The sequence below is a fragment of the Maniola jurtina genome, chromosome 14 (genome assembly GCF_905333055.1).
Source record: "Maniola jurtina chromosome 14, ilManJurt1.1, whole genome shotgun sequence".
Lineage (NCBI taxonomy): Eukaryota > Metazoa > Arthropoda > Insecta > Lepidoptera > Nymphalidae > Maniola > Maniola jurtina.
Window position 1 is genome coordinate 71032 of NC_060042.1, and position 27420 is coordinate 98451.

Below are 27420 nucleotides of genomic sequence, written 5' to 3' on the forward strand. Positions count from 1 at the left end.
AGCTCCTTGCCGGTGTGCTCGTCTGAGCGATCGGCGCAGCAGTTTAATTCGATTAAAAATTTTCAAAAGAAAAATAAAACCGACTTCAAAAACGACCAACACTAAAAAGTAAAAAATAACTTTTGTTTAGCTACACGTGTAATGTACCTAGGTATGAAGTCGAGCGAGCATATTAAAACAAAATTAGAAATCCAAGAGTGAAGCTCGCCCGACTTCATACCTAGGTACATTACACGTGTAGCTAAACAAAAGTTATTTTTTACTTTTTAGTGTTGGTCGTTTTTGAAGTCGGTTTTATTTTTCTTTTGAAAATTTTTTATTTCACAATTTTTAGTGGCCCCACTGTACTATAATATGCTGTGCCCAGTTAAAACCCTACTGTTTACTAAGCTATTACACTGATCGCGAGCAATTTGCTCCTATCCATTGAGGAGTTCTGTTCTCCATCTCCGAAGATATTCATCAGATCTTCACCAAATTTATATGGGACCACCTGCACAGTATATATACCCTTTCAAACAAAAAAAAAATTTTCCAAATCGGTCCAGGGGTTTTTGAGTAATCGGGGAACATACATAAAAAATATAAAAAAAAAATAAAAAAAAAAAAATAAAAAAAAAAAGATTCCGACGAATTGAGAACCTCCTCCTTTTTTGGAAGTCGGTTAAAAATGTTTAGCAACTAGCCGTGGCTACCCTGCCTTATGCGCTCTTGACCATTTGTAGCGTTCCGTACCTCAAAAGGACAAAAGGAACCCTTATGAAATGGAATGATCCTACATTTCGTGGTCCGTTTGACCGTCTTTCGTGTGTCGAGAAAAACTATAGGGTACCTACTTTCCGTTGACCTAAAATCATTTGTGGTTGAATCACAAAAAAAAATGTGTTCATAAACAAAATTAGTATTTTCAGTTCTTAAAGTAAGATAACATGCCAAGTAGGATATATGACAGGGCTTTACTTGAACATTCTAAAACAGATTTTTATTTATTTTTTGTGCATAATATTTTTTGATTTATCGTGCGAAATGTCGAAAACATACGACTGTAGTACCTCGGTGAAGCTCGGTGCGCGAGTCGGCTCGCACTTGTCCGGCTTTTTATTACAATTTACAAACGTTTTCAAAAAACATTTGAAGTTCAATAACAAAACAGTTTCGTTTGTGATTGGTTTGTGTCTCAAGATGGTTAGCTAGTGACCGCCACGTGACCGCTGACACTTGTGTCTCTATCATTTGTATAGTATTACGCAACAGAGAGGGCGCCATACTAACTTCCGCAGATAGGGTATAAGCAGCAGTAAGGGAGAAACTATACGACGCGCATAGTCATAGTTACAATTCGAAAGCATTTGCAAGGGATACCTATTAATAAACACGTGTTCGATAAAATAATAGTTTATTATCGCAATTGGCAACATTGCTACATAATTGTAAATTCGTCTAAAGTTTACAATACGTTTGTACTCAGTCTGCTCCTGTAATATGCTCTGTTAAGCTCCGTTATTTCACCAATAAACAAATCACTATATTTCTATAGTTATAATATTATGTGCATCAGACAATTTAATCGTAATTATAATGTACCTACACCACGACTAATGTGATGATTTTGAATGATCGATATTTCGGCCTAGTCAAAAGTCGTGGCGAGTGGTGAAGTTCCAGCGAAACAAACGGCCAGTTGGATATTGCCCGTGACAGCTCCAACTGCTACCCATGCAACTGGGTACAAATATCGATACTTTAAAATTATCATATTCATAGTGATTGTGGTACGGTACATATACATTATGATAGTATAAACCACGAAATAAGCCTAAAATCACTAATCTAATTTGTTGTATGTAATATGTACCTACAAATTGTACCTAGTACCACAACATACATTTGTACCGTAAAAGGGGCTTAACACAAGATCGCGTGCGCCGGCGGCGGTTACACTCCGTTATAATTATTATACATTCATAAAATATTTATGTACAAAAAGTAGATAAATCCTAAAAATTAAACCATCACTCAAGAAACTTGCCCTGTTTTCCAATGTAGTTTCTGAAGGAAAATCTTACTCTTGCTGCGTTTGATGGCGGTTTTTTGTATGTAGAATCTGAATGACATTGACAATGACATTCAAAATAACAAAACTTGGCGACATTTGACATCATCATCATCATCAACCGATGACGTGTATGTATGTACAGCTGGACGTAGCTATCTTGTAGACTATAACGCGCGCCGGTCTTACACCGCCGCCCTCCAGCGGCTCCCTGCAACTCGTTCGATGTAGTCTGCCAAAGTGGGAAAGATGTTTTTCAAAGTCTCCCCACTTTGCCAAAGTCTACAGGGTGTATAGAATTTCCTTAGTTTACTATAAGAAAATAAAATCAGGTGTAAGTTTCCCAAGTGACGATATACAAAACATTCAGTTCACTAGCCTAAATAGATATTAATTAAACAGTCATTCTCTACGAATAGTAAAGAGTATAAACTACATTAATAGGTAGGATAACAGAAATGCGCAGATCCCCAGCAGCCAGTCAGCCTTTGGAGTTGTTGGCCAGGTCTATGAGTTTGTTCATGAGTTCGCCGCCGAAAGACTCCCTGTACTTCTGACTGATGGTGTTGAGCAGCGCGTAGGGCGTCTCGTAGTTCATGTTCTCGATGGTGGCCAGGCTGGCGTCGTCGTGCTTGCGGCCGACCACGCGGAAGCCCGCGCCCGACATCTCCACGCAGTACTCCGCGTTCTCCAGAGTGGTCAGGTTGATGTACACGCGCCTGTTGCTGCTCCTCAGCGCGGGCGACACGTGCGCCGACGCCACGTGCTTCCGGATGTCGTTGATGGCCGCCTCGGCCTCCATCGGCCACGTCTCTTCGTCCAACACTCGCTCCGCCGACATTTCACCTGGAAAACAATCATTTATTGAGTTGTTGTTTTTGCATTACCTACTACTTATTCGCAATGTTTACTTTAAACAACATCTTCTGATACTAGGGCTGCATGGATAACAATGAGGGTAATTTTTCATGATCAGGTTGAAATTCCTGCAAGACTGGATAGACGAAGGGCCCCCGCTAGTGTTCTGGATCTCCGGGTTCTACTTCACGCAGTCGTTCCTGACGGGCGTGCTGCAGAACCACTCGCGCCACAACACCATCCCCATTGACCAGCTCCACTTCGAGTTCACCGTCACCGCCGCGGAGGCGGAGTGCGACGAGGAACCGGCGTTTGGGGTTTATTGTAAGGTGAGAAATGTATCTGTTTATGTAGTTTAGCTTTTAGAACTATGATTGGATAAACTTCTTCTTCCATGTAGTTATTAAAAAGTAAAGGAACTAGGAGAGAACCTTGTGGCATTCCAGTTTTAATAAAATGAAGGAATCACTAGTAACACGAAACTAATCTAGAAAGATTAAAGTTGGTCAATGAAAAAACTGCCATTATTATTTATTTTAGGTATTATATTATATTTTTTAAGGTTTTTAGTTTTAGGTTCTTTGTTTTAATAATTTAGATTTTAGTTTTTAATTTAATTATTTTTATTAGTATTTAGTTTTAACTCAAACGTCACATTCATATTTTAATAATAGTGTTTTTTTTAATTAAGTTATTGATAATTGTAACTCGTAAAAATGTTTATTATGTTTTAAATGAAATGAAAAACCGCCTAGAAGACTATATCAATTTCATTTTTTCTTTGCATTTGATTTTTGTCCTTTTGAATGTACATATCTGTAAAACCTTGTATTGCACTTGCAAGCAGCAAACACAAAGAATGGACAAGCAAGATCAGGAACACAGTGTTTTTGTGTGGGTGAGTAATGAGTATGTAGGTGTTTTTCTACAGTTTTATTTAACTGACTAACTGGGTAGTACCAGAGTGGATTAGAGAGAGGGAACTTTCGATTTGATCCTGACTCGACAATAAGTCAAATATTAGGCTATAGTGATGTGAATCATAGAAAAACAGGGCTATCATAAGGCTACCTACATCAAATTTACTAACATTTGATGCTCGTCAGTGTTGTGGAAGCCTCAACGTTTTCTTAGAATTTGCCAACTGTCGTGAACTGTGCTAGAACCTTGTTCAAATCCTAACAGGCACAATTGGATACATTCTGTTGCTGATCTCAGATCTGTGCTGCCAGATCTCATGCTGAATAATGCTGGTACGGAGGAATTTGTGTGTGAAGTTAGTGGAGCTTTGTCTGTCAGCAGTTGAATCAATATCTACTAATATTATAAATGCAAATGTGTTTGTTTGTTTCTTACATTCATCTGTGTTTTAAAGGTTCATCACTTTAACCAACTTTGACGAAACCTTGTCTAGAATTAGAGTTCTCACAGGATTATGGAATCCGTAAATCCAAGCAGACGAAGTAACAGGCATCATCTACAATCTTTAAAAATATGATCAATACAAAATGTATTTTTGTGAACAGGGCCTGTTCCTAGAGGGCGCACGCTGGAACCGTGACACCATGCAGCTGGACGAGTCCTACCCCAAGATCCTCTTCGACACTATACCCATCATCTGGTTCCGACCCGCACTCATAGCCGCCTTCGATCCGCCACCCAGCTACTTCTGTCCAATATACAAAACTAGTGAAAGGAAGGGTGTGCTGGCTACTACGGGGCACTCCAGCAACTTCGTCATGTACATCACGTTGCGGTCTGATACGGCACAGAAGCATTGGATCAACCGAGGAGTGGCCAGTTTGACTCAGCTCGATGACTAGACATTATTTTAGATACTATAGTTATTTATTGTCAATGTGATTAGAGTTAATTTATCGATAGACTTTAATTGATAGTATTTTATGTAGTTCTAAACATGTATTGGTCCAGAGCCACTTGATATAATAATATTTCATAAATATGCAAAAGGCTGCCTATCTGCTAGCTTTTTATGGCTCATCCACTCAACCAATTTTGATGAAATTTAGTACAAAGTTAGTGTTTACACCATATGGGGACAAAATACAGGCTAATTTTGTCTGGAAAATCAGAGTTCCCTGGTATTAAAAAAAAAAATTCAATGTGTATGAAGTTGCAGACAGCATCTATTTAGTACAGAGACAGCTTGCATCCTGGACAAAGACCTGTGCTACTTTTTGTCTTGAAAAAACAGTTTCCTCAGGATTTAAAAAACTTAAATAATGTTGGCACAAAATACTGGGCCAATGTGCACTAGGACTTGAAAGCTAGATCCCACAATGCTAGGATGATTTGATGCTAGATGATAAATTAGTTGAAAAAAAAAAACAAGTTTTTGCATGTTTTAGATTTTAAAGGTGTCTGGCATAATAATATTCTGTGATCTATTTCTAGTCAATTTTGAATAAAGAGATACCTATTCTTGGATTAAGCCTTTATTTTATATCAAACCTTTTTTTTTTCAAACCAACCACGACATCATGTCCTCTGAAGTGTAATGTGCTGTGATCACTTGTAGGGGCAACCTTCACCCAGGTGTCAACCGAATGATCATACTAGCTCAGGCTGTTCATATTTTCAAACTACAGTAGAGCCTCGATAATCCGTACTCTGAATAATCCGAACGCTGCTGTAATCCGAACTGCCGACTGCCCCTCTCTCTCCCTTACCGTGACCGCTGATCTTATATTTTGTTACGCAAGAGACTGACGAGTCTTTTGTTGACAATACTTCAGCTTTAAACGTCAAGAAAATTCCTCATTCACAAGCTATATCAGCACTGAACACTTGTTTAGATTGGGCTGATGAAAATGACTTGTCTTTATCCGAAAAGATGATGCTGCGTAATTTGAGGGACAAAGCCTTTTTTTGGTCAATAAATAGAACCCGCCAAACTAAAATTGATGACTTTATGAATAAGTAACGTATTTTGTGGTTTAAATATGTGTTTTATAGTACCTGAATAAATATTTTTTGTCAAAATATATTTGCATTTTTTTTAACATACTGTAATCCGAACGCTCTGTGAGTCCGAACAGGGGTTATTTTTTGGTAGTTTGGATTATCGAGGCTCTACTGTACTTGCGAGAATATTTTATTGCTCTATGCATGTCACACACATAAGCCTTTAAATTAAAATTCGACTGTATTGGCTTTATTTGATCTTTAGTTTTATATCCTTTGCTTATAACTAGAATTGTAGGAAATAGATTTATTAAAATAAATATGTAAGTTACTCAATCTCTTGTATTCCCTGTTTTTGTAGTCTATTTTGGTTGGTTTCTAATAATTAGGTGTCATTTTATAGTAACTTGCCTTTCACTATCAGTGCCCAGTGCTGAGTGCTGGTTACTACAGGACTGGAAACTGTGCCACAAGTAGAATGCTTCATTTACAAAGCACATACCTACCCTATGAAATGATAGCCACTTCATTTAATCAAGCTACCTACTCAAAAAATGTAGTAAAAAGAGATTTGTCTTTTCATAATAATATGACTTACCTACCCAAGGTTTGTGTTTCTTTCCAGAGAAACCGTTATGAGTACAGGTGATATAAGTTATTACTACCTACTGGAAATCTTGGTGTTTACTATTGAGTATTGACCTCTGACACATTACATAAATTCTATTACAAAATAATATGAAATAACTTTTATTTTAGTTAGTTTACTAAAAAGAAAATTATGGCAGTATTTTATCCACAGAACAAAACCGTTTTTGACACCGGTTTTTGACAAATTGTGACAAATGAAAAAATGACATGACAAGACCAAGACAACCAAAGAGTATGTAATCACTACGTTATAAAGACAGCAGTCAAAGAGTCAACATCAAAATGTTGTTGGTGCTGCTTTGACACGTTTGACAAATAAAAAGAAAATGAATGATGTGCTAGGTGTTAGTTCCTTTGTCAATGATCGATTAAAAAATAATCAGTTGCAGGTTGCAGTCGCTAATTTACTGATTGCACCATGATTGCACTATTTTGTTTGCCATGGTAACCCTAAATTAACCACATTGCAAACATCCATTTCACCATCATTTCACCTATGATCTATGCATTTCACACAAACATATAATACATTACTTAATTACACGGTTTTCAGATTTATTCCTATAATTGTACTATAAGACTTACCTACCTGCCAAATTTCATGATTCTAGGTCAACGGGAAGTACCCTATAGGCTTTCTTGACAGACACGAAGGATGGACGAATGGACAGACAGACAACAAACTGATCGTATAAGGGTTCCGTTTTTCCTTTTGAGGTACGGAACCTTAAAAAGGGGAAAATCCGTAAACCGTGAATTTGTGGTTTTATCACAAAAAAAAAGTGTTTAAACTTTCAACGGTACCTTAGATTATTATAATATAGTTAGTGGTGTTTCCTGATTTAATCATTCCTTTATCAAAATTAAAAGTAACGATTACCTAACATCGATTTGTTCGGATTATTATCGATGTTATTTATTTTAATCTTGCTTAAAATAAAATAAATGGAAAATTTTGTGGCTTAATATTAATATATAGATTTATGTATATGTATTACATTATAACTAGTTACTTTATATTTTCACTATGAACAAGCTATGGACATGAATATTTGTAATCGATATTTCACAAGTTGCGTAGAATGGAACGTTACGTTTGCTTCTTTGTCGAGTTGCACAGATGGCGCTTCGAAATTTGTAAACTGCGTATGGCGAATTGACGTTTTTGGTTATTTTTGTTCTCGCCTCGTGTTTACTTTAGTGTCTAATTTCGGTCCATTTGTAAAAATTTCGTTGTGCAATATCAAAAACCTTCAAAGTCCGTCCGGGGACATATTTTACGCTATCGTATAGTATCGATCCGCGCTTCTCGACTAGGTATATGTATACAGTTTTATCACGTGGTGGTGTGATTTATATAATTGTTGTTTACTGTAGGAGTAGAAAGTTTGCGCATGTGCGTCCCCTCAGTAACCTCAAAGCGTAGAAGGGACACGTAGGGAGTCGTCGGGCCTGTGATGCGGCATCGCGGCGAGGCCGCGCGCCCCGCGTGTGCACTGTGAGCGCCATGGCCCAGACGCAGATCTCGCAGAGCTCGGAGAGCGACGCGTGGCGCGCGCTGCTGTCGCTCAAGTCGGCGCCGCCGTCGCCCTCCAAGGTGCAGTGGGCGCAGGAGCCGGCCGCGGTGGCGATCGCGCGCCTCGACGGCCGCGACTTCGAGTACCTCATCCGGCAGAAGAGGGTGATCATCGGCCGCAACTCGAGCCGCGGCCAGGTGGACGTGAACATGGGCCACTCGAGCTTCATCTCGCGGCGCCACCTGGAGCTGTTCTACGACCACCCGGAGTTCTACCTGACGTGCAACAGCAAGAACGGCGTGCTCGTGGACGGCGTGTTCCAGCGCAAGGGAGCGGCCGCGATGCTGTTGCCCAAGAGGTCAGTACGCTCGCCGTACACACGTAGAGGTCAGCGGCGCCGCCGTCTTGCCGATCGCTTTTTGTTTGTAAACAAACTTTATTTGTTTATATCTACCCACCTGTTGTTATTGTTTTTTTCGTATTTCTCAAACGATTTGTTCACTGATATTGAAGGTTATAGTTTTTGTGAGCCAACCATCAGCATGGTAATTATTCTTATAGAGAAAATGCTAGTTAATTTTTATGAATACTTTGGTAAAAAATCATCCTTCACCTTTGAACTAAGTTTTACATGAAGCACTTTTTGTTTTTATTTGTTTGTTGCTGATGCTATGCAACAAAACTTTTCTGATGATAGAAAAAAATGCATAATGAATAAATTTTGAGAAAGAACTTGCTATATTTGCTATGTCAATTGTCATGTCAGAAGTATCTACGGTTTATCCTTAGTTTAAGGGTTACCCTTACATTAAGGACTAAAATTGTTCTTTTGAGATGACAGTAATTCACACATCGTGCAAATATGGCAAGTCTTTTCTCAACATTGTTTACAGTTAGTAACTATGGTAAACTGATCTTATACCTGTTTGTGTATATGATTGTGTATTGATTTTGTTACCTGTATGCTCAATTAAAGCTAAGGGAAGAGTGAATTATGATTCACACTCAGTTTTATCTTCGAAGCTATTAGACAAAAGCTGAAATAAAAAAAGTTCAAGACAATTTCTAAATAATTTTAAGTAGCTACTTACTTACATATCAAAATATTTTGGAGCTGGCAGGATTCTATCCTGCGTCTCCATTGGATATTGCGCCCCGAGCTACATGGAACAACTAAATCATGTTCGCTTAATACCCTGTGCCAAAATTACCATATGTATTTCTATTCCTAAAGCCTATTGTCTACTAATGGATATTTTAGGTTGTTTTTATATATTGATGCATTCACCAAAGGATTGTTTTGAAGGTACTTGATGTGGAGGGAGGCCTAGCATTACACTGACGGTGACTAGTGGTGCATGTCAAACAATCCTTTTTGTTTTTTTTTACTATTCAGATACAAGTTAGCCCTTGACTGCAATTTCACCTGGTGGTAAATGATGATGCAGTCTAAGATGGAAGCGGGCTAACCTGGAAGGAAAATATGGCAATTTTTATTAAACCCATCCTCCTTTGGTTTCTACATGGCATGGTACTGGAACTCTAAATGGCTTGGCGGGAAAGCTTTGCGGGTAGGGTGGTAACTAGCCACCAACAAAGCCTCCCACTGGACCAACTTAAACAGTAAAATTTGATTCTTGGGTATTATTTTAAAATTTGAAACATAATTTAGTGACTAATTCCTTATTTTAGAGAATGATTCAAGATTGTTAACAAAAAAAATTTAAAGATAAAAATACTTCATTAATCACTTCTGTATAGATTCATTCTATGTATGTATATTAAAATAAAAAAATGATTATGCAAAGTAAGTAAGTAGTTACTTGATACAACTACACTTTTGCTTTCATTCATAAAGTGATAAGCAATAAATATTTGTTGTACATACCAAATGATACAAGTTTTTTTTATAAACTTACATAACAGCCACTTATTTAAAAATTCAAGCCTTATGCTAGACTAGCTGACGCCCGCGACTTCGTTCGTCTGCGTGGATTTAGGTTTTTCAGGATATTATCTATCTCCATTCCGAATTTCAGCCAAATCCATCGAGTGGTTTTTGCGTGAAGGAGTAACAAACATACACACATACAAACTTTCGCCTTTATAATATTAGTGTGATTTTATTTGATTGACTAAACTGATACATTATTTGTTTGTTATTACGGTTCACAAGATACAGCCCTCTTACAGACAGACGGATGGACAGACAGTGGAGTCTTAGTAACAGGGTCCCATTTTCACCCTTTGGGTAGTAGGTTATTGATCATATCTTGTGCCAAAAACTGCTATATTTACATCAAAAGATGATGATGCAATACAATAACCATAATATTGTTAACAATAATTGATGTTTCTATCTCTGTCTGTTTGTTGGAATGACTTGCTAATGAGCTTATACGTTATACTTAAACACACATACATAATAATATTAGTGGTTTACTATTATGCTCTCCTTAATTACTATCAATTGGAGTATGATGTGTTTACTATGTGTTTTTCAATATTCTCACTCAGTGTGGTTTGTGCAAAACAAGCAGGCTAATCTGAACATAGGCATAAGAATAGGCATTGCACACACTAGGGCTAGGTAAATAAATAATCAGACGGTGCCTGAAATAAAGTTATTGTTTCTATGGCTTCCCACAACCACTGGCAGTGTCTCTGGTGCTGGCTTACTGACGCTACCTTTTGAAGTACAAAATATGTTTGCAATTTCTGCATATTATAGGGATTTGTAGTGTGTTACATAATTCAATCAATAGGTTCTCTTTACTAAGAAAGGATCCTTAAATACTCCATATTTTAATTAGTAATTACTGACAGTCTACAGTCATCTATAGGTATTTATTTAATTTATATTTTTTAAATTTAATTTATAGGTATCTGTTTTATATATTCATAAGGGTTTCAAAAATACCTAATCAATAAGTTCAACATAGTAGAATGTTGGCCAGCGAGGTGATTCACTAAGTCAGTGATCAGCACTGAGGCTGAAATGTATACAGCATACTTTGTCTTTGCTCAGACCTAAGTTCCAGTTAAAACGAGACATATTTAGCCAGTGATATAACGCTGTCTCGTTTTAGTCTAAGTTAAGTCAAAGTGCGCTCTATAAAAGTCAGCCTGAATCCAGCCACCGAGCTCATTCCACATTGGTCGGTTCTACATTGTAACTTCACTGAGTGATATTAAAATAATTTTTGTGGAAAAACCTTCAATGGATTAAAAATAAATGTCAAATACCATTCGGTGTTGAACACTGAGTTAGCGCGTCACCCCTCTGACCATGTTGGAATGAGTAGGCAGGTATTGCACAAAGCATAACCTAGTTTTGCACGTGTAGGAATTGAGCACTGCAGTGGTAGTGGCATTAGCCGACTGAGGTAAACATGTGACGTCACGCCGATGACGCGCCGCGGCACCTCCTGGGAATTTCTACGTCCTAGTATTGTGTGATTGATACAATTAAATCTGTACTGGGATGTTTCCATTGATATGTTGCACGCGTTCTACTTGGAAGCTTTTTATTTGAAAACTAGAAATACTTTCTTACCTACAATACATAACTTTATAGTATTATGTGCTTTAGAGTCTTTAATCTAAGTTCCTCGTGAGATAGAGCCACAATAGGATACAATTCCTGCGGCAGGAAAATTCCGAATATGTATCTACTATTCCAAATATCAAAATGTTTTAGTTTCAACCACATGGTGGGTAGGTAATTTTTCTATAGTTTTGTATATATGTAGTTAAGTATACTTTTGTTTATTAACACAGTTTAAAAAGCATCATTTACTTTGGCGCGACTTTGAGTCATTATTTTCAGTGTGTCATGATCAAGACTGTTTCTATTGTCATTATGTTACCAATTTAAAGTTTAGGTATTGAGTATATAATATCAAGTATATCATATTATTATATACTTGATATTATACATTTGAGAGTGAGTCATGACATAAGTTGTATGACGTCACAACAAGTCCAACATGTCAGTCTTAAAAAATAATACTAAAAGTGAATTGATACAACAATCGTTTTTCATCAAATATTGATTCGAATTTCAGAACAAGTTGAAATGTCTAGTTAGTTATACAACAGTCAGTTAGATTTGCGCAACCCCAGTTAGCCCGACATGCGACCAGCAAAGCAGCCGCTATAAACAAAGCAGTTAAACACAATAAATTATAACTCGAACTGATACTGTTATCATACTGGGTCATTCAACTATTTGTCTAAGTCTAGCGCATTATTTGCACGCGCGAAAACCGCTCTCATTCCAAAATAAACTTTAACGCATTGAAATAAAGCGTACAATGGTGAAGCGGCAGTGTTTCTAGATTAATGATCGATATTCTATTGTGAATGCATTTTATGCTATTAAAAAGCAAGACGTATTAGGTAGTATATTGCGCACTGGAACATTATTTACGTTGTTTCCACTGTTTCTAGATTAATTTGCGACATAGACTTTAAGCGTAATTAGGTAAACGAATCAACAGATGACTAAAAGTTTTGGCAAACAGCTATCTGTACCTTCCATACTTGCGGAATTGCAATACGATATAGGTAGATAATATTATATTCCTGTTGCCAAAAAGAGTGGCAAAATTCATTTTTGAAAACAATCACCAAATTATTCAAAACTTGTAGCTTGTCCAATATGGCTTTAGAGAAATAGGTCTTAGACTGTAGGTGCGTGTTTCAGTATTTTTGGTAATAATAAAATATTGCGAATTGGCGTACAGTTATTGTATAATCGTAAATATACGAGTAGGTTCGGAGTGGAGTACGGGCTGTATGTGTCGCGACTCGCGCGCCAGTCGGCGCATTATCTAGGTAGCAGTTTTTGTCTAGATGTAGCCTAGTATTTGTGTCACACGCGATCCGAAGCACTCTTGGCTCGGCCGGCCTTGTGCCACATATGCTGTGTATGTATGGGACATACAGCTAGCGCTTGTACCTTCCCCTGCGTCTACTTGCCTTCCAACTGTTTCATATTTATGACTCACTGTTAGGGGCAGCAAAACTTAGGCTTTCAAAAGTTTATGTACATAGATACTTACACTTATTCTATGTCTAATACCATACCAATGTAAGCACTAATATGGTATTGTACATAGCAAAGACCAATAGATATGTATAACATGGTAAAAGTGGCGATAGCCTAGTGGACAAAACGTCGGGGTGCCCGGGGTTCGATCCCGCACACCTCTAAATATTCAGAAGTAGTTAAATTATACGTGCGTTTTAAGTAATTTTGACAATGAAGGAAAACATCGTAAACAAACCTGCATGCCCAAGAGTTCTCAAAGGCGCGATAAAAGTCTTCTAATACGCACTTTGCGAGCTATCATTCCAATCCTAATTGGATTTGGAATTATAATAATTTATTTATTTAACCATAATGTACACTGTAAGTTCTAATGCGACGGTGTAAGTTCTAAGCTGCCTTATACCTACTAAACAATTACATATTACAAATTATGTATTAACAAATAACTCATATTGCTATTTTTGTGAGCATTAGGTACCTTAACAATATGTTTTTATAATATATTGTTCTGTTAGACTACAGGCCCATGTTTAAAAATGGGTGGGTCATATGAACCACCAGGTGACGTATACAGGACGATATAAGAGCATAAAATAATAAGTTTCAGCACTATGCCGTCACTTGTAAGCTGTCCAACAGAGTGCTGGTGAGAATTGAAAAGTGCAGGTAGAGTGAGTACATTTTGGTCATATATTTTTGTACGGCATTTTTACCATCGATAGATCCATGAAAAATAATAAGAAAGCGCGCAGTGCCGTAAAAAAATGGTGCGCCACAAAGTCAGTAAATGTTTTGATTTTCTGACAATTTCCGGGGTAAATTTGGTCATTTAATTCTGTACGGCACTAGTTTCATACTGTTTCAATACAGCCTCTAATCCATTATTCCGCAACGCCGTACAAAAATCATGCGACAAGGGAAAAAAATTGAGGGTAGCAACCCCCTCTCTTTCCGTGGTCCGGGGGGTGATTTGAAACAACATAAAATTAATTTATTTTGAAAGTGTTTTATGCATAGATAATATTTTTTTACATGCCGTACATTTTCGTTGGTCCAAAGGTTTGTAGGGGATGTGGATATTATATACACACCCGTTCACTTCAGTTAGACGGCATAGTGATTTTATCATATTATCAATTGTTCTCTTCAAAAATATGTTAATGCCGTACAGTATCAGATGGCCATAAAGTACTACCCTTAAAGTGGTAGCGTCATTTTCATCAGCCTAAAAGATATGGTCTGCATTAAAATGTACGGCATAATTTTTTCCTAATTTATTTATCTTAATACTATTTAAAACAAGGGAAAAGCGTAGAAAATTGCTATATTTTATTAATCTATGAATATTTAAACTTTTGCAATAATTTGAAAAATTTCAGTTTTTTTATTTATCTATAATTTTTTTTAGAACAGTTTCTTTTGAACGGCAATACTATATAACAATAGTATTTTACACTATCATGTTAAAAAAAAAGTTGCCGTACAGAGTCAAATGATTTTACAGCTTTAAAAATTAAGTATACCATGAAATTAAGATAATTATTGATACACATTCAAATGAACACTAATTTTTTTACGGCATTATTTTTAATAGTACTTTTGAGTGCTAGATAATGTTTTGGAACCAAAGCCGTACTTTCTCAAATCACCCCCCGGACCACGGAAAGAGAGGGGGTTGCTACCCTCAATTTTTTCCCCTTGTCGCATGATTTTTGTACGGCGTTGCGGAATAATGGATTAGAGGCTGTATTGAAACAGTATGAAACTAGTGCCGTACAGAATTAAATGACCAAATTTACCCCGGAAATTGTCAGAAAATCAAAACATTTACTGACTTTGTGGCGCACCATTTTTTTACGGCACTGCGCGCTTTCTTATTATTTTTCATGGATCTATCGATGGTAAAAATGCCGTACAAAAATATATGACCAAAATGTACTCACTCTACCTGCACTTTTCAATTCTCACCAGCACTCTGTTGGACAGCTTACAAGTGACGGCATAGTGCTGAAACTTATTATTTTATGCTCTTATATCGTCCTGTATACGTCACCTGGTGGTTCATATGACCCACCCATTTTTAAACATGGGCCTGTAGTCTATGTCCATTATTATGTGTTGCTTACTACAAAAACGTTAAGTCTCACGTGGGTAACGCGATCGTACAGTCGTATAACTTATTCGACGAGTCGAAATCGGTGCATGTCTGACAGCTAGCTGCTAGAGGCGACGCGAAGTAGGTCGCCCCCTTGTTTGCATTCCGGCGGACCTTGACCTTGTCGCAGTTACCGACCAAACTTTGAGCTCGCTTGTTGTTGAAGTTGCTGCAACTGTCGCCGCCGCCCGGGCCCCGCGCGTGGCGGGACTCGGAAAATTGATGCATGGGGTTTTGTAGTTATACTTGCTTATTTTTCCTTACCCGACTTTAAAAGTAAACAAATAGCTTCGAAGAAATGCGAGGCGCATACACGCGGCCCATTACCGCGAACTGTCAATACAATCATGATACGAGTAAAAACCTAACTCCAGGTCTAAAACGCCGTGCGAATCGCATCACTTACGCGTTTCTTCAACGTTTCTGTAATTTGTTTATCTTGTACGTCAGCTAAGGAAAAGTAAAGTATACAGACCTATGCAATACATACTTATAATATAGCCTATTTTACTTCTGGATAAAGTCGCTTTCTATTTCAAATGCTTTTCAATAATTAAAATCGATTCAGTAGGTAGGTACTGTGTGTTTCAGTGTTTATCGATAACAAACAAATCTTGCCTCTATTAAATTATAATATACACAAATTCACAGTTCACATAACAAGATAATCATCTTTATTCTATAAGATAAAATGGTACCTAGCGAAAAACGAGTCGCAGTCGACAAGTAGGAAGGTACCTACCCTACGTGAATTGAGGACATCGTAAGAGCGGTAACGCACTTATCCGATCCGACTCCGTCAAAATACGGATATAAAAAACTCTGACATCGCTTACGCACTAATCCGCCCTGATTCAAATCCAAGCTATTCAGTGGAAATCTTTGATATATCCGATTTGAATCTGAAGCACATCCGATATATTCTCACGGATGACGGAAGTCGGAGCTAGTGCGTTGCGTAAGCTGCCATACAAATAGTTGAATGACTACTTGGGAAGGTATTTTCACGAATTCGGATCGGATGCAGTGCGTAATCGCCCTAACCAGTGAAGATTACCTGTGTACCGGGCTGTAGGCACTGAGGCAGCTATAGCGAGGTGGCACATGTTTACTTCGTGCTGTGACGGATCCGCTGTTACGCAACTGCGGAACACACGAGCGCGCGACACGCGCGGTAGCGCCGCGCGTTTACTTCCTAACTTCTGATGGATAAACTGCGTGACATCGGCAAATAGCTAACCTTCCTGTTGTGTGATGATAACATGTATTTTCGTTCAAAGATCCGATTGGTATTTAACTTTTAACTAAAATGATTAAATAAAAAGATAAATAAAAGCTAAAGTTGAAGCTAAACTAACTCATTTAGAGAAGTTTCCTCCACCGCCAGGAAATTGTCTTAGATTAGTAGCGCGAGTACGCGGCGCGGGCGGCGGGCGGGCGGCGGGCGGCGGGCGACGCTCGTTACGCAATGGCGTATGTCGGTAAACAATTCGCTGGACTCGCGGACGCTTTGGTTCATATCGGATACTGTATGTCCGTCTGATTGTTACACACGTAGGTACAATGATACTCGTGACTCCCATCTAGAACTAAGTGTCTACTTGCTTATTAGAACCACTTTATTAAACAATTTTTTTATTTTGCTTTATGACTTTCAGTAAACTCAATTCCTCCTTTTAATTTCTCAACTTTAGGACGTAATTTAGATGTTATGCACCTACATTGGTACCTATCTCTACAACCCTCACAGATAAATCAAAAACTATCATGCATAAAAATAAATACAAATCTGTTTTAGAATATACAGGTAAAGCCCTTTCATGTGATACCCCACTTGGTATAGTTATCTTACTTTGAAAATTTAAACACATTTTAATTAGTTCTTATAGTTTCGGAAAAAAGTGACTGTGACATACGGACGAACACATAGATATAAGGGTTCCGTTTTTGCTATTCGGCTACAGAACCCTAAAAAGGAACCCTGTGCCGGGCAGCGGGCTCTGTGGCATAGCCGCTGATAAGATGCACCTGGCACGCGTTATCTCTCGTCAGATATTTGGGTGGCGGCACGTGTAGCGACCGGCGAGCGGGCCGCGCTCCAAGGCGCCATCTTGTTCGGAACCCGATCTGCCTCATGTGCTGCGAGCATGAGGACAGGTCATTGTTGTTGAATCATCGGTCGTGTTTACAAATAGAAGGTAGTTGCAGTTAGTTACAAGCTTACTCTTGATAGTAAATACTACCCACTAGAGCGTTGCTATTTATTGCTTTGTAATTAATCGTGTGAAAGGTTTGCCCTGTTTATTACTAAAGTTTCACTGTCGCTATTTTTTTCAATTCTATATTCTACTTAAATACACTACTATACATATGTATAAATAAACTAAAAATGAGCTAAACCAAAGAAATAAGTAGAAACTAAAGCCCATATACCTACCTACCTACCATGATAGGTTGTAGAATGTCGATAGAGGTACTATAACACAAAGCCCTTGCCTGGCCGTCATTAATCCCTCTGCATGCACGTAGTGTGCTCCTCTCTGAATATGGCAGAGAGGTATTTATCCTCACGATTGCTGGGGAAGGCACGGCTGGTTATGCGGCCGGCGGAATGCAGCTCTGGGAGCGAGGGGCTGTATATAAAGAGACGAGAGTACCCACCGTCGGATGGGTCTTTTTGCTCGGCGCAGCCAGCTGGCGAATAAATCCGTCCCGCGCTCCGACACAACTACTAAAGCCTTATTTTGAATTGTCTGCGAGCACATAATTCCTGAAAGAAAATGCGCAAATAGATAACTTATAAGTCAGACGACAACAGGCTCATGTAACGTCTTAAAAACTGAACACACAAGGTTTATGATTAATAGGTCAAGTGTTAGCCCTGGAGTTAATAGGAAAGTGAGCCAAGCCGAGACGATTGCGACTAACTGTCTCACAGTAGTAGTCACGCTGCGGCAATCGCCCCGCACACTCAGCTTCACATCTTCCAATGGTTCATTGTTTTCCATTAAAAGCATTTCTTTTCTCGACTTGCCTAATTTGGATATGTCGGGTTGGAACCGTTTATTAACTTCCTCGTCGTCAAAGGGTTTCGCCTTCATATTGACAATCCTTCAAAATCAAATCCTAATTTACAAAGTATCCGCATTACGATACACGTTCCGCGATAACGCTTATCACTATCAGAGTACACGTAGACGTGCAGCCATATGTACCTGTTAACATCCGATAACACTCGAAGCGGGCGCCCACGCATTGCCTGGTACCGAGAAGTCATAACTGGCGTCTTGGCGGAGAGGATTTTCATCCCAAGTTATAATGAAATAAGATTGAATTTGTTATAGGGGGTGAAGGAGATAGGTGCGGTGTGTGTCGCCGGTGCTGCACTTCGCAAATAGTTTGCATTCTGGCGGCCAGCGCGGAGCATCGCACTGTCCGCGGTGCCCAGGGGTACAGGTCATCTCCATCCATGTGCATAGTACACTCAGCAACAATCTAGGTTTGCACCCGCCACTACAAGCTATGGGTGGGTTTATTGCTGACTGTACACACACATAGGTGATACTTATGTATTCGTGAGTGCATTCATCCCTTAGTGACCCGTCTCTTCGACTTTTAAATTGTTGCGATGCGTGTCGATATTGGTTTATGGTAAAGGTGCCGTAATTCGGGCGGAAGATTGTCTTCCTCTCTCTTAGTACAGGGGTTACTAATTTTGGGGCCGGCAACTTTGTTTACTTCTTAATTTGTTTACTTTTAAAATATTGTTTATGATATTTTTATAAATTATTAATTAGAGACTAGATGATGCCCGCAGCTTCACTCGCGTGGGTCGGTCAGATCCCCTGCAGCATCAGGATTGAGGAGTTGGAATCCAAATTTTTTATGGAACAATGTCGCAAAGTTCCTCTATCGATTAAAAAAATCTCGGAGATATCAGTGCATAGGTAGAAAAACACAACTCCTCGATTATTAAGTCAGGCGAGTTAGAATCTTGATTCCAGACATAATTTATAAGAGTCATAAGTTTCCTCCATGAAATAGGTAGGTCGAATCACCACGTTCCAACTTCCAGTCCTGTAGGTTTACAATCCCCAGATAAGCAACTAGGTAATGTCTTGAGCTACAATTGTACATTTAGATTTTATCATTTCTCGTGAACGTGAATGAATAACAAATGAATCATGACAATAACACTTACTTCTTGATAATGACGTAATACAGGGTTTAGTATGTTTACGCAAAATGTGGGTTTGAGAAGCTCATAGGAACTGAAGATGGTAGAGTAGTTAGTGACTGCATTCTAGAACATGTACTGACATACTGACAACACCTGTACAGAAGGCTATTCCAATCATCATCATCATAATCAACAACCGCCGGTTCATTGCTGAACACGTGTATTCTGATGAGTAGCGTTGAGTGCGACGGCGAGCTGGCCCAGTGCGTATTGGCAGACGCAGCCTTTCGTAACATCGTAGAGAACTCTCAGGCATGCAGGTTTTCTCACAATGTTTTCCTTCTCGTCAAAGCAAGTGATATTTAATTGCTTAAAACGCACATAACTCCGAACTGGAGTATTTACTGAGTGGAGGATCTTGAACCTCTGTACTACAGGTACAAACCTCCGACTTGTCACCGCTGTTTCAATTTTTCGTGTTTTAGTGCCATCTCCTATCGCCGCAGCTTGGCAACCATTAACACTAACTGGATGTAGTTCAACCACTGCCCATGTTGAACCTCTGGCGAAGGTTCTTAAGCGAGGATGTTGTCTACTCTACGGCCAGCTCTTCGTTTGTCCTGCGTTATAAGCTGTAGCCGATCATAATTTGAGTTGCGCAGTACACAGTTTATTTCTTCGTCTAATATACCTATTTCAATAAGGCGTGTCTATTTTCCCCCATACAAGACGCGACGCAGACAATGTTTCAAAGATAAGCGGCACTTGGTGTGAATTCGGCGACACAAATATTTGAGCGCACTTTGTCATGAGGCGCTTAGTAAACAAACGCACGCGCACACAGAAATAGCGCATCGCGGGGCGCAGCACGCAGCACGTGACGCGGCCGCGGGGTGACGAGGCGAGTATTTTTGGCGATGCTGCAATTGTCGGGAGGGGGCGGGGTGGAAAAGACTAAGCTTCTAGTGTAAATCACTCTATACATGGAAAAACTCAAACTCTTTTAGTCAAAGTAGGTACTATTGTACATACACCTTTTGATAGTCAGAATGTTATAAGTTTGACCTGTGTATCTGTCTGTGGCATCGTAGCTCCTAAACTAATGAACCAATTTTAATTTAGTTCTTTTTGTTTTGAAAAGTGGCTTGATCGAGAGTGTTCTTAGCTATAATCCAAGAAAATCGGTTCAGTCGTTTGAAAGTTATCAGCTCTTTTCTAGTTATTACTGTAACCTTCACTTGTTGGGGGTGTTATAAGTTTTTGATTTACACTTGTAGGTCTATAAGATGATATAGTGGTGATAATTAATTACGTAAACTTAAAACTAAAGCTACGAGCTTAAGCAACTAAACTAGACTCAGCATCATACTCCGTTGTTCCCAAACGATCAAATGCGGGTTCGCACACGGAGGGTTCCGAGCCATCTGCAAGAAAAATCACTTTTTTGTGATGTGAGTTGTAACCACAAATTCACGGTTTTAAAGTTTTCCCCTTTACCTACTTGTGCATCGATTTGCTACCTGCCAAACACGATTCTGGGGCAACGGAAAGTAGGGATCCTATAAGTTTTGATTCCCTTGTTGGAAAAATAACTTTTTTTTTTGTGATGTGAGTTGTAACAACAAATTCACGGTTTGTTACTTGTGCACCGATTTGCTACCTACCAAACACGATTCTAGGTCACCGGAAAGTAGGTATCCTATAGGTTTTGATTCCCTTCTTGAGTCTTGACAGGCAGCCATATAACTAGGGATGTTATGGATATATAATTTCGGATCCGGATATGGATATGGATATTGGTAAAAAATAATATCGGTTACGGTTATAGATATTAAATTATTTCGGATTATCCGATAGTTTCGGTTACGGATATTAATTTTTTAAGGAACTGTAAAATGTGAACTGATGAAGGTGTCGCATTCAAGCGGAGTGCACAGTTAATTCGTACGAGTGTAGTATTTAGTTAGACTCCGCCCTATCCGAAACTATCCAAAACTTTTATTACGGATTCAGTTACGGTTACGGATATTTTTTTATTTCGGATATCCGATAGTTTCGGTTACGGATATGGATATCCATAACAACACTACATATAACCAAGTGATCCTTTATGGGCGCCTTTTTTTCTGTGGAGATACCGAATTTTTATAGATTCACCTCGTTGTCGACATGAAATTCATGAGTGTGATAGTTTGAATAACTAGCCCTTACTCATAAATATCTAGGTTTAATATCTAAAGATTATCCAGGATGAGCGCGCCAGTCGTCACATAAAACATATAAAACGTCTGCGAACTAACACTTTGATAGAGAAACGCAATCGATATCAGTAGCACGGCGCGGCGCGGTGCGGCATTTTGTTTTGATTAAAGATTTTATCGCAGCTTTCTCGCGATAGGGATTTCATTAATGTGGGTTTTTATGTGGTCGTGTTGCTCGTGTTTTGGATTTGTTTATTTCCTTACTGTAGGTACACCATTCGTTTTATTGTTGTTTGTCCATAGTTAAACAAGAAATTTATTTAGGACTGTAAGTATATCACAAAGTTTTGGGACATTTTGAGATTTCACAAGGGAAGTTATCCCATTCTAGTTTGAGTCCCTGTGTCTCTGTATTCATCAATATATATTCTGATAAGAGAATAATTAATCGCAGCTAATCACAAGTCACGACTGTACACGAAGCCATAAATACCATCAAGTTCGCACTTCATCTCATACCTTGCTCAGAGAATTGAACCAACATAGGGCGTTCTCTCTTGCACAATTGTAAAGAAGGGAAAATGACGCCCTATGATCGTGATCTGTGCAGAATTCAATTTGCATTTTAAATTTTCAAGTTTTTATTTTAAATTACATTTTAAAGTTTTCTATTTACAACTGATCAATTTAGTCAAAAACCTTTCATTGTCGACAGTAGCTTAACTACATAGTTTTCAACTCACAGTGTACAGGAGCGCAGATTAACATTTTATTCAGATATATCTTCGCACGTTTGTTTTGGATTCTAAAATAAGGAATCAGGCCGAGCAGTAGATATGTAAACCGTTAGCTACTTCCAGTTCCAGAGTCCAGACGACAGTTCTGCTCAATTTACAAGCCAAATGCATCGCTCAAATCCGAAACTGTATACACGTTACAAAATGCCGTGGAATTGAGTCGCGAAGTAGTAAGAAAGGCATTAGTTATGTAACTAGAGTAGTCTAAAATCTTCGTCTTTGGAAAAATTTAAAGGTCTTCTTGACTGTACAGTTTACTAAAATATTGTAGGTTTATTTTCTAATTTTGTACCTTTGATCATGTTTTTGTATCCTGGATCATACTTAATCTTCATTTTATCTTTTATTTAGTAGGGTTTCGAACCCGGAGGGTATCAACTGGACCCTATTCTAGCCTCCGCTGTCCGTCCTTCCGTCTGTCTGTCTCTGTCTGTCTGTCTGCGGGCTGTATGTCATAAACCGTTAATAAGTAGGTAAAGATGGGATACTATTCTATGCAATATTTTGTCTTCAATACGAAACCATCGGTAGCGCTAATCTTGTAGTTAATAAATAATAATTTGCTACTTCAGTTCAGTAGAAGTAACGCGTTTGCGTTCAGAGCATACTTTACGAACCTCCCAAAGCTTCATAGCAGTGGCAATAAAGCTTGGGACCATTCTCCTTACGCCACAGACGTAAACATAGCATTGAGCTGAGCATAAAAAGATATAATCCGGCCTAGCTAGTGGAATGCCGTTTGGCCGTTACGTTTGATGAATCTTTCATTTGTGACTACATATATGCCACTTGCCGGGATTGAAACCCCAAAATGTATATTAATGTATAGTAATGTAATGTGTGTAATATTTTTGTACGTTTACAAACTTGAGCATTTTGTTTGGTAAGGGATTTTGAGAATTATCATTTTGCATATTTAGCTATACAACCTGTCACGAAAAATGAAGTATTTTTGTTACCAGGAAACCGTCCAACATTGTATAACACTCATGTTGTAACATACAATAAGTACCTACTTAGTAATTTTAACCGGTGACTTTCTACGATTTATTCCCTTCCAGGTTAGCTCGCTACCATCTTAGGCAGCATCATCACTTGCCACCAGGTGATATTGCAGACAAGGGCTAACTTGTATATGAATTTAATTTTTTTTTATTAACAATACACATGATCATTTTGACATGTTAAGCTACTTTATATTCCGGAAAATAACAGTGTTCCCGCAGGATTCTCAATAAACTAAACCCACATGGACGTAATCGCGGGCATCATCCAGTATCTAATAATTATTATTATTTGTAATGTATATTAGTACTGTGCCCACAAAGCAACGTATGACGCGTGTCATAATAATGCTGACCTCAGCAAAGCTCTGGCAGCGGGGGTCACTGCTCCCGCGAGACTGGCGGACGCCGCGCGGCCTGCATTGTGTCTGCACTATGCGGCGCCCGCCTGCTGACGTCACGACGGTGCCCCGTGGGTTTTTCTGCTACGGCATCGTCGCCACCAGAATTAAATTCAACTTGACTAGAATAAACACTTCTATCGCAGGGTCAATATAGACAACGCTCCTAGATATTTTGTGGGTCTACTGGCATTATGTTTCCGGTGTCGTTATAGTACGCGACAGGTCGAGATGGCAATTTTTACAAACTATAAGATATATATACGTAGATAGATAGTTTTTGTGAAGTATCCTAATTTTCCGATTTTCATTCAACCTCACGTGTTGTCATCTCTCAAACTAATATGCTTTCTCGACTTTTATATCACTTTTGTTAAGATTCCCATATTGCCGTCGTTCAAATACGTTTTGGCCATGTTTTGCCCGCCAGTCAGTCAGTATCACCTGTTTGCTGCAGCTTCGTTGCATACTAAGTTTAGTACATCATTACACTGTCTGTCGGCTCCAAGAATTTTAGAACATAAAGATTCCCATCTTGTTGACGTTGAAGTAGTCGCCAGCCCACCGCCAGCCCTTGCAAAACGGATCATTTCCACTTTTAAAGGATATATGACGTTATTTTCCTCAGCTTAGAATTGGTTTTGCATTAATAGCCTGTCTCATCTTACGGTTAAATGAAATGAGTTGCCAAAGGATTTGTACCTTTACCGCATTAATATTAGAGTCAGTATTGCGTTAACAGTCGACGTTTGTCGTCTCGTGCGGTGACAGGATAGTGGAGCGTGTAGCCGCGGCGTACAGGAAGCGTCAGCGTGCAGACTCGGCCAACGCGTAGCAACAGATGAGACGCAACGGACTATAGGACGATAGTCAATCTTGGTCAGGCCGCGTCGCGTCGACGCGACGTTTTGTCGATAGATTTTGGCGGACGTAGGTGTATTTACGGAAGTTAGTGATTTTGGATTTTCGCTAAAGTTTCCATGGATGATTTCAGAGTGAAAGTTTTCGGAATAAGAAATTTTTGCTAGCAAACTTGTGCAAACAAAACAACACGATGAATTTATGTTTATATTATGTACTAATATTTATGGAATTTATGGGCAATATTTTTCGTTTAACCATTGATGTTGGAAGAATCTAAATTTTACACTGATGACAGTAAGTAAGGTCAGAAAAAGACACAAAACGTTTTTTTTTATAACTATTACATGTGTGTACTAAGTATTCGTTTGAATAATGAAGTTATCAGTTTTTAACCCCCGACCCAAAAAGAGGGGTGTTATAAGTTTGACGCGTGTATCTGTGTATCTGTGTATCTGTCTGTGGCATCGTAGCGCCTAAACGAATGAACCGATTTTAAATTAGTTTTTTTTGTTTGAAAGGTGGCTTGATCGAGAGTGTTCTTAGCTATCATCCAAGAAAATCGGTTCAGCCGTTTGAAAGTTATCAGCTTTTTTCTAGTTACTGTAACCTTCACGTGTCGGGGGTGTTATAAATTTTTAATTTACACTTGTTACAGATAGAGCTCAAGGTCAAATTCAATTGTAAACAAATGCGTACTTTATGATGGCACGTAAAAGTGGTATAAAGTTGTAATGACAGTTACTTACTATCGGCAATGCACTTGACAACACCTGAACCATATGTGTAGATAATATGGTATGTATATCGTAGTGTGGCCGAAACACGGCTATCTAATCAGCTTCAATATAAACATTCTGTCGTACCTACTACGTGCTACTCGCGTGTACAAAATACAAATATCGACTTTTGCATAAACAACACAATTTCAGTGAAGGACAACCTTATTTACATGTAGAGCCTAACGGACCTAATATCTATTCTTTTTAGAGTTCTGTAGCTCAAAAGGAAAAACGGAACCGTTATAGGATCACTTTGTCCGTCTGTCGTGACCGTCAAGAAAACCTAATAGGGTACCTACTTCTCGTTGACCTAGAATAGTGTTTGGCAGGTAGGTAGGTTTTGTCGCACAAGTAGGGTAAAGTACGGATAGATGTCCCACTTTCAATTCAGTAGGTATTTCAGTATTTTCAATTTTCAAAGTAAGATAAACTTTATACCAAGTGGGGTATCATATAAAAGGGCTTTACTTGTACATTTTAATACAGGTTTTTATTTATTTGTATGCATAATAGTTTTTGATTTATCGTGCAAAATGTCGAAAAAAATACCCGAGTAATACGGAACCCTCGGTGTGCGAGTCTGACTCGCACTTGGTCGATTTTTTCCTTTTGAGGTATGGAACCCTAAAAATGTAATTTTCTATTTACAAACGTTAATTAAATTGGTAAACGATAGGAGACTCTTTAAGCATTTTCTTGTTACAAAGTTGGTAAAACAAGATTCTCTAGAATTACATCAATTTACAACTTGCATTCCAAAGTTGTGAGTGCGCTTGTTTAGGTACTTGTTGTTTACGGGTATTTGGAATGGTATCTCAAATTACGTGTAGTTTGTAAGAGCATCTTGAAATTAAGTACGGAGAGGATTATTAATAGGTATCTGTTATATAGGTACATGATATGATATTTTTAGAGTAGCTATATTATGCAGAACACGCACCTGCGTTTTAGATGACCTAGCTAAATGAATGAAGCGTAATTTTATTTGATGCAGGTTTCAGTCGCTTTCGTCTAAGGCCAGGGAAAATCAATTTCCATTTGCATATTTTTGAAAAAAACTACTGCTAATAAAGCATACAGGCTACTTACTGTTTGGCGCACACTGGTGACGTCATTCGAATTGTTAAGAGAAAATTTTCTTTTCATTTCGACATGTACATTGTACAGGACATGGATTTGATTGAATGAGTCACAATCACTTCGGAATTTACCTACTGAATCAATCTTGAGATTTTACATTTAGGTACCTACTGCTTGTGTTTGAGTCACAGTTCTGACGACACACTAGTGAAATGTCGACAGTTCTAATAATACCCCCGGAGGCGGATACTCATTCATCTCTATAAATGAACAAAAATATATTCACGCTGCAAATTGATTGTGATTCAATATTTCAAGGCGCGGTGTTTGACAAGTGACGAATATTTTACGAACATCTTTTCTTATAAATAGATAATTTATTATTGTTTATTTGTTCATAATGTTCACTGTCCTTACAAGGAGTTCTATAATAATGCCACAGCTTGTATCTAAGCTATCTAATGAACAATTATTACGAAAATTAAATTATTTGTTAAAGTATTACTTACCAGCTATCTAAATATTATGTATAAAAAAAAGTAACCGACATTGCTATTTTGTTTATTTATTTATCAAAATGGGGACAGTTTTCCGCGTTACCTGCCCCGTGTGTCCCGGAGCTCGGTACAACGCCGCCGCCGAAGTCGGAGTGAATAATGACTTTCGACCTTTCCGATGCAGGAACCACCAGGAACTCATCGCGAGGGAATCCTGCTGATCAATTGCGTAAAAGCTGCATCAATACAATCATCAATATACTACAATAAGTTTTCAATAACTTACTCGTAGTATGTACTTCTAATACCTACCTGCTAACGGATTTTCTTTTCTTGCACTAGTCTTTGCTAGGACCGCGCGCCGCTTGCAACAGATCTGTTTCCCTACTACCTACTCATATT

The 27420-nt window shown here is 38.5% G+C and overlaps 3 protein-coding genes and 1 long non-coding RNA gene across 9 annotated transcripts in view; 2 read left to right on the forward strand and 2 right to left on the reverse strand.

Annotated features, from left to right (window-relative positions):
- LOC123871536 (dynein axonemal heavy chain 3) overlaps positions 1-5359 on the forward strand; it is a 38137-nt gene extending 32778 nt beyond the window's left edge. The window contains exons 67-68 of the mRNA XM_045915387.1: positions 3030-3240; positions 4438-5359. Of these exons, the coding sequence (XP_045771343.1) occupies positions 3030-3240; positions 4438-4734 (508 nt within the window). The 3' untranslated portion in view covers positions 4735-5359. The remainder of the gene's footprint in view (positions 1-3029; positions 3241-4437) is intronic.
- On the reverse strand, positions 997-26044 carry LOC123871569. The gene is made up of 2 exons (XR_006797280.1): positions 26002-26044; positions 997-1052 (listed from the first exon to the last, which is right to left on the reverse strand). It is a non-coding gene; the product is annotated as an uncharacterized LOC123871569 (long non-coding RNA).
- LOC123871567 (GSK3-beta interaction protein-like) lies at positions 1380-6666 on the reverse strand. 3 transcript variants are annotated; one of them, XM_045915442.1, is made up of 2 exons: positions 6439-6666; positions 1380-2899 (listed from the first exon to the last, which is right to left on the reverse strand). In XM_045915442.1, exon 2 carries the CDS (start codon positions 2892-2894, stop codon positions 2535-2537), a length of 360 nt encoding a protein of 119 aa, XP_045771398.1. In that variant the 5' UTR covers positions 2895-2899; positions 6439-6666; the 3' UTR covers positions 1380-2534. The 3 variants fall into 3 exon arrangements, with proteins under 3 accessions (XP_045771398.1, XP_045771397.1, XP_045771399.1); XM_045915441.1 differs by having other exon boundaries at positions 6435-6666; XM_045915443.1 differs by having other exon boundaries at positions 6431-6666.
- Positions 7559-27420, forward strand: part of LOC123871546 (forkhead box protein K1) — a 46531-nt gene continuing 26669 nt past the window's right edge. For 3 of the 4 annotated variants that reach the window (XM_045915408.1, XM_045915411.1, XM_045915409.1), the window contains exon 1: positions 7559-8362. In XM_045915408.1, coding sequence (XP_045771364.1) covers positions 7995-8362 — 368 coding nt within the window. In that variant the 5' untranslated portion in view covers positions 7559-7994. The remainder of the gene's footprint in view (positions 8363-27420) is intronic. The other variant, XM_045915410.1, reaches the window with a different exon arrangement.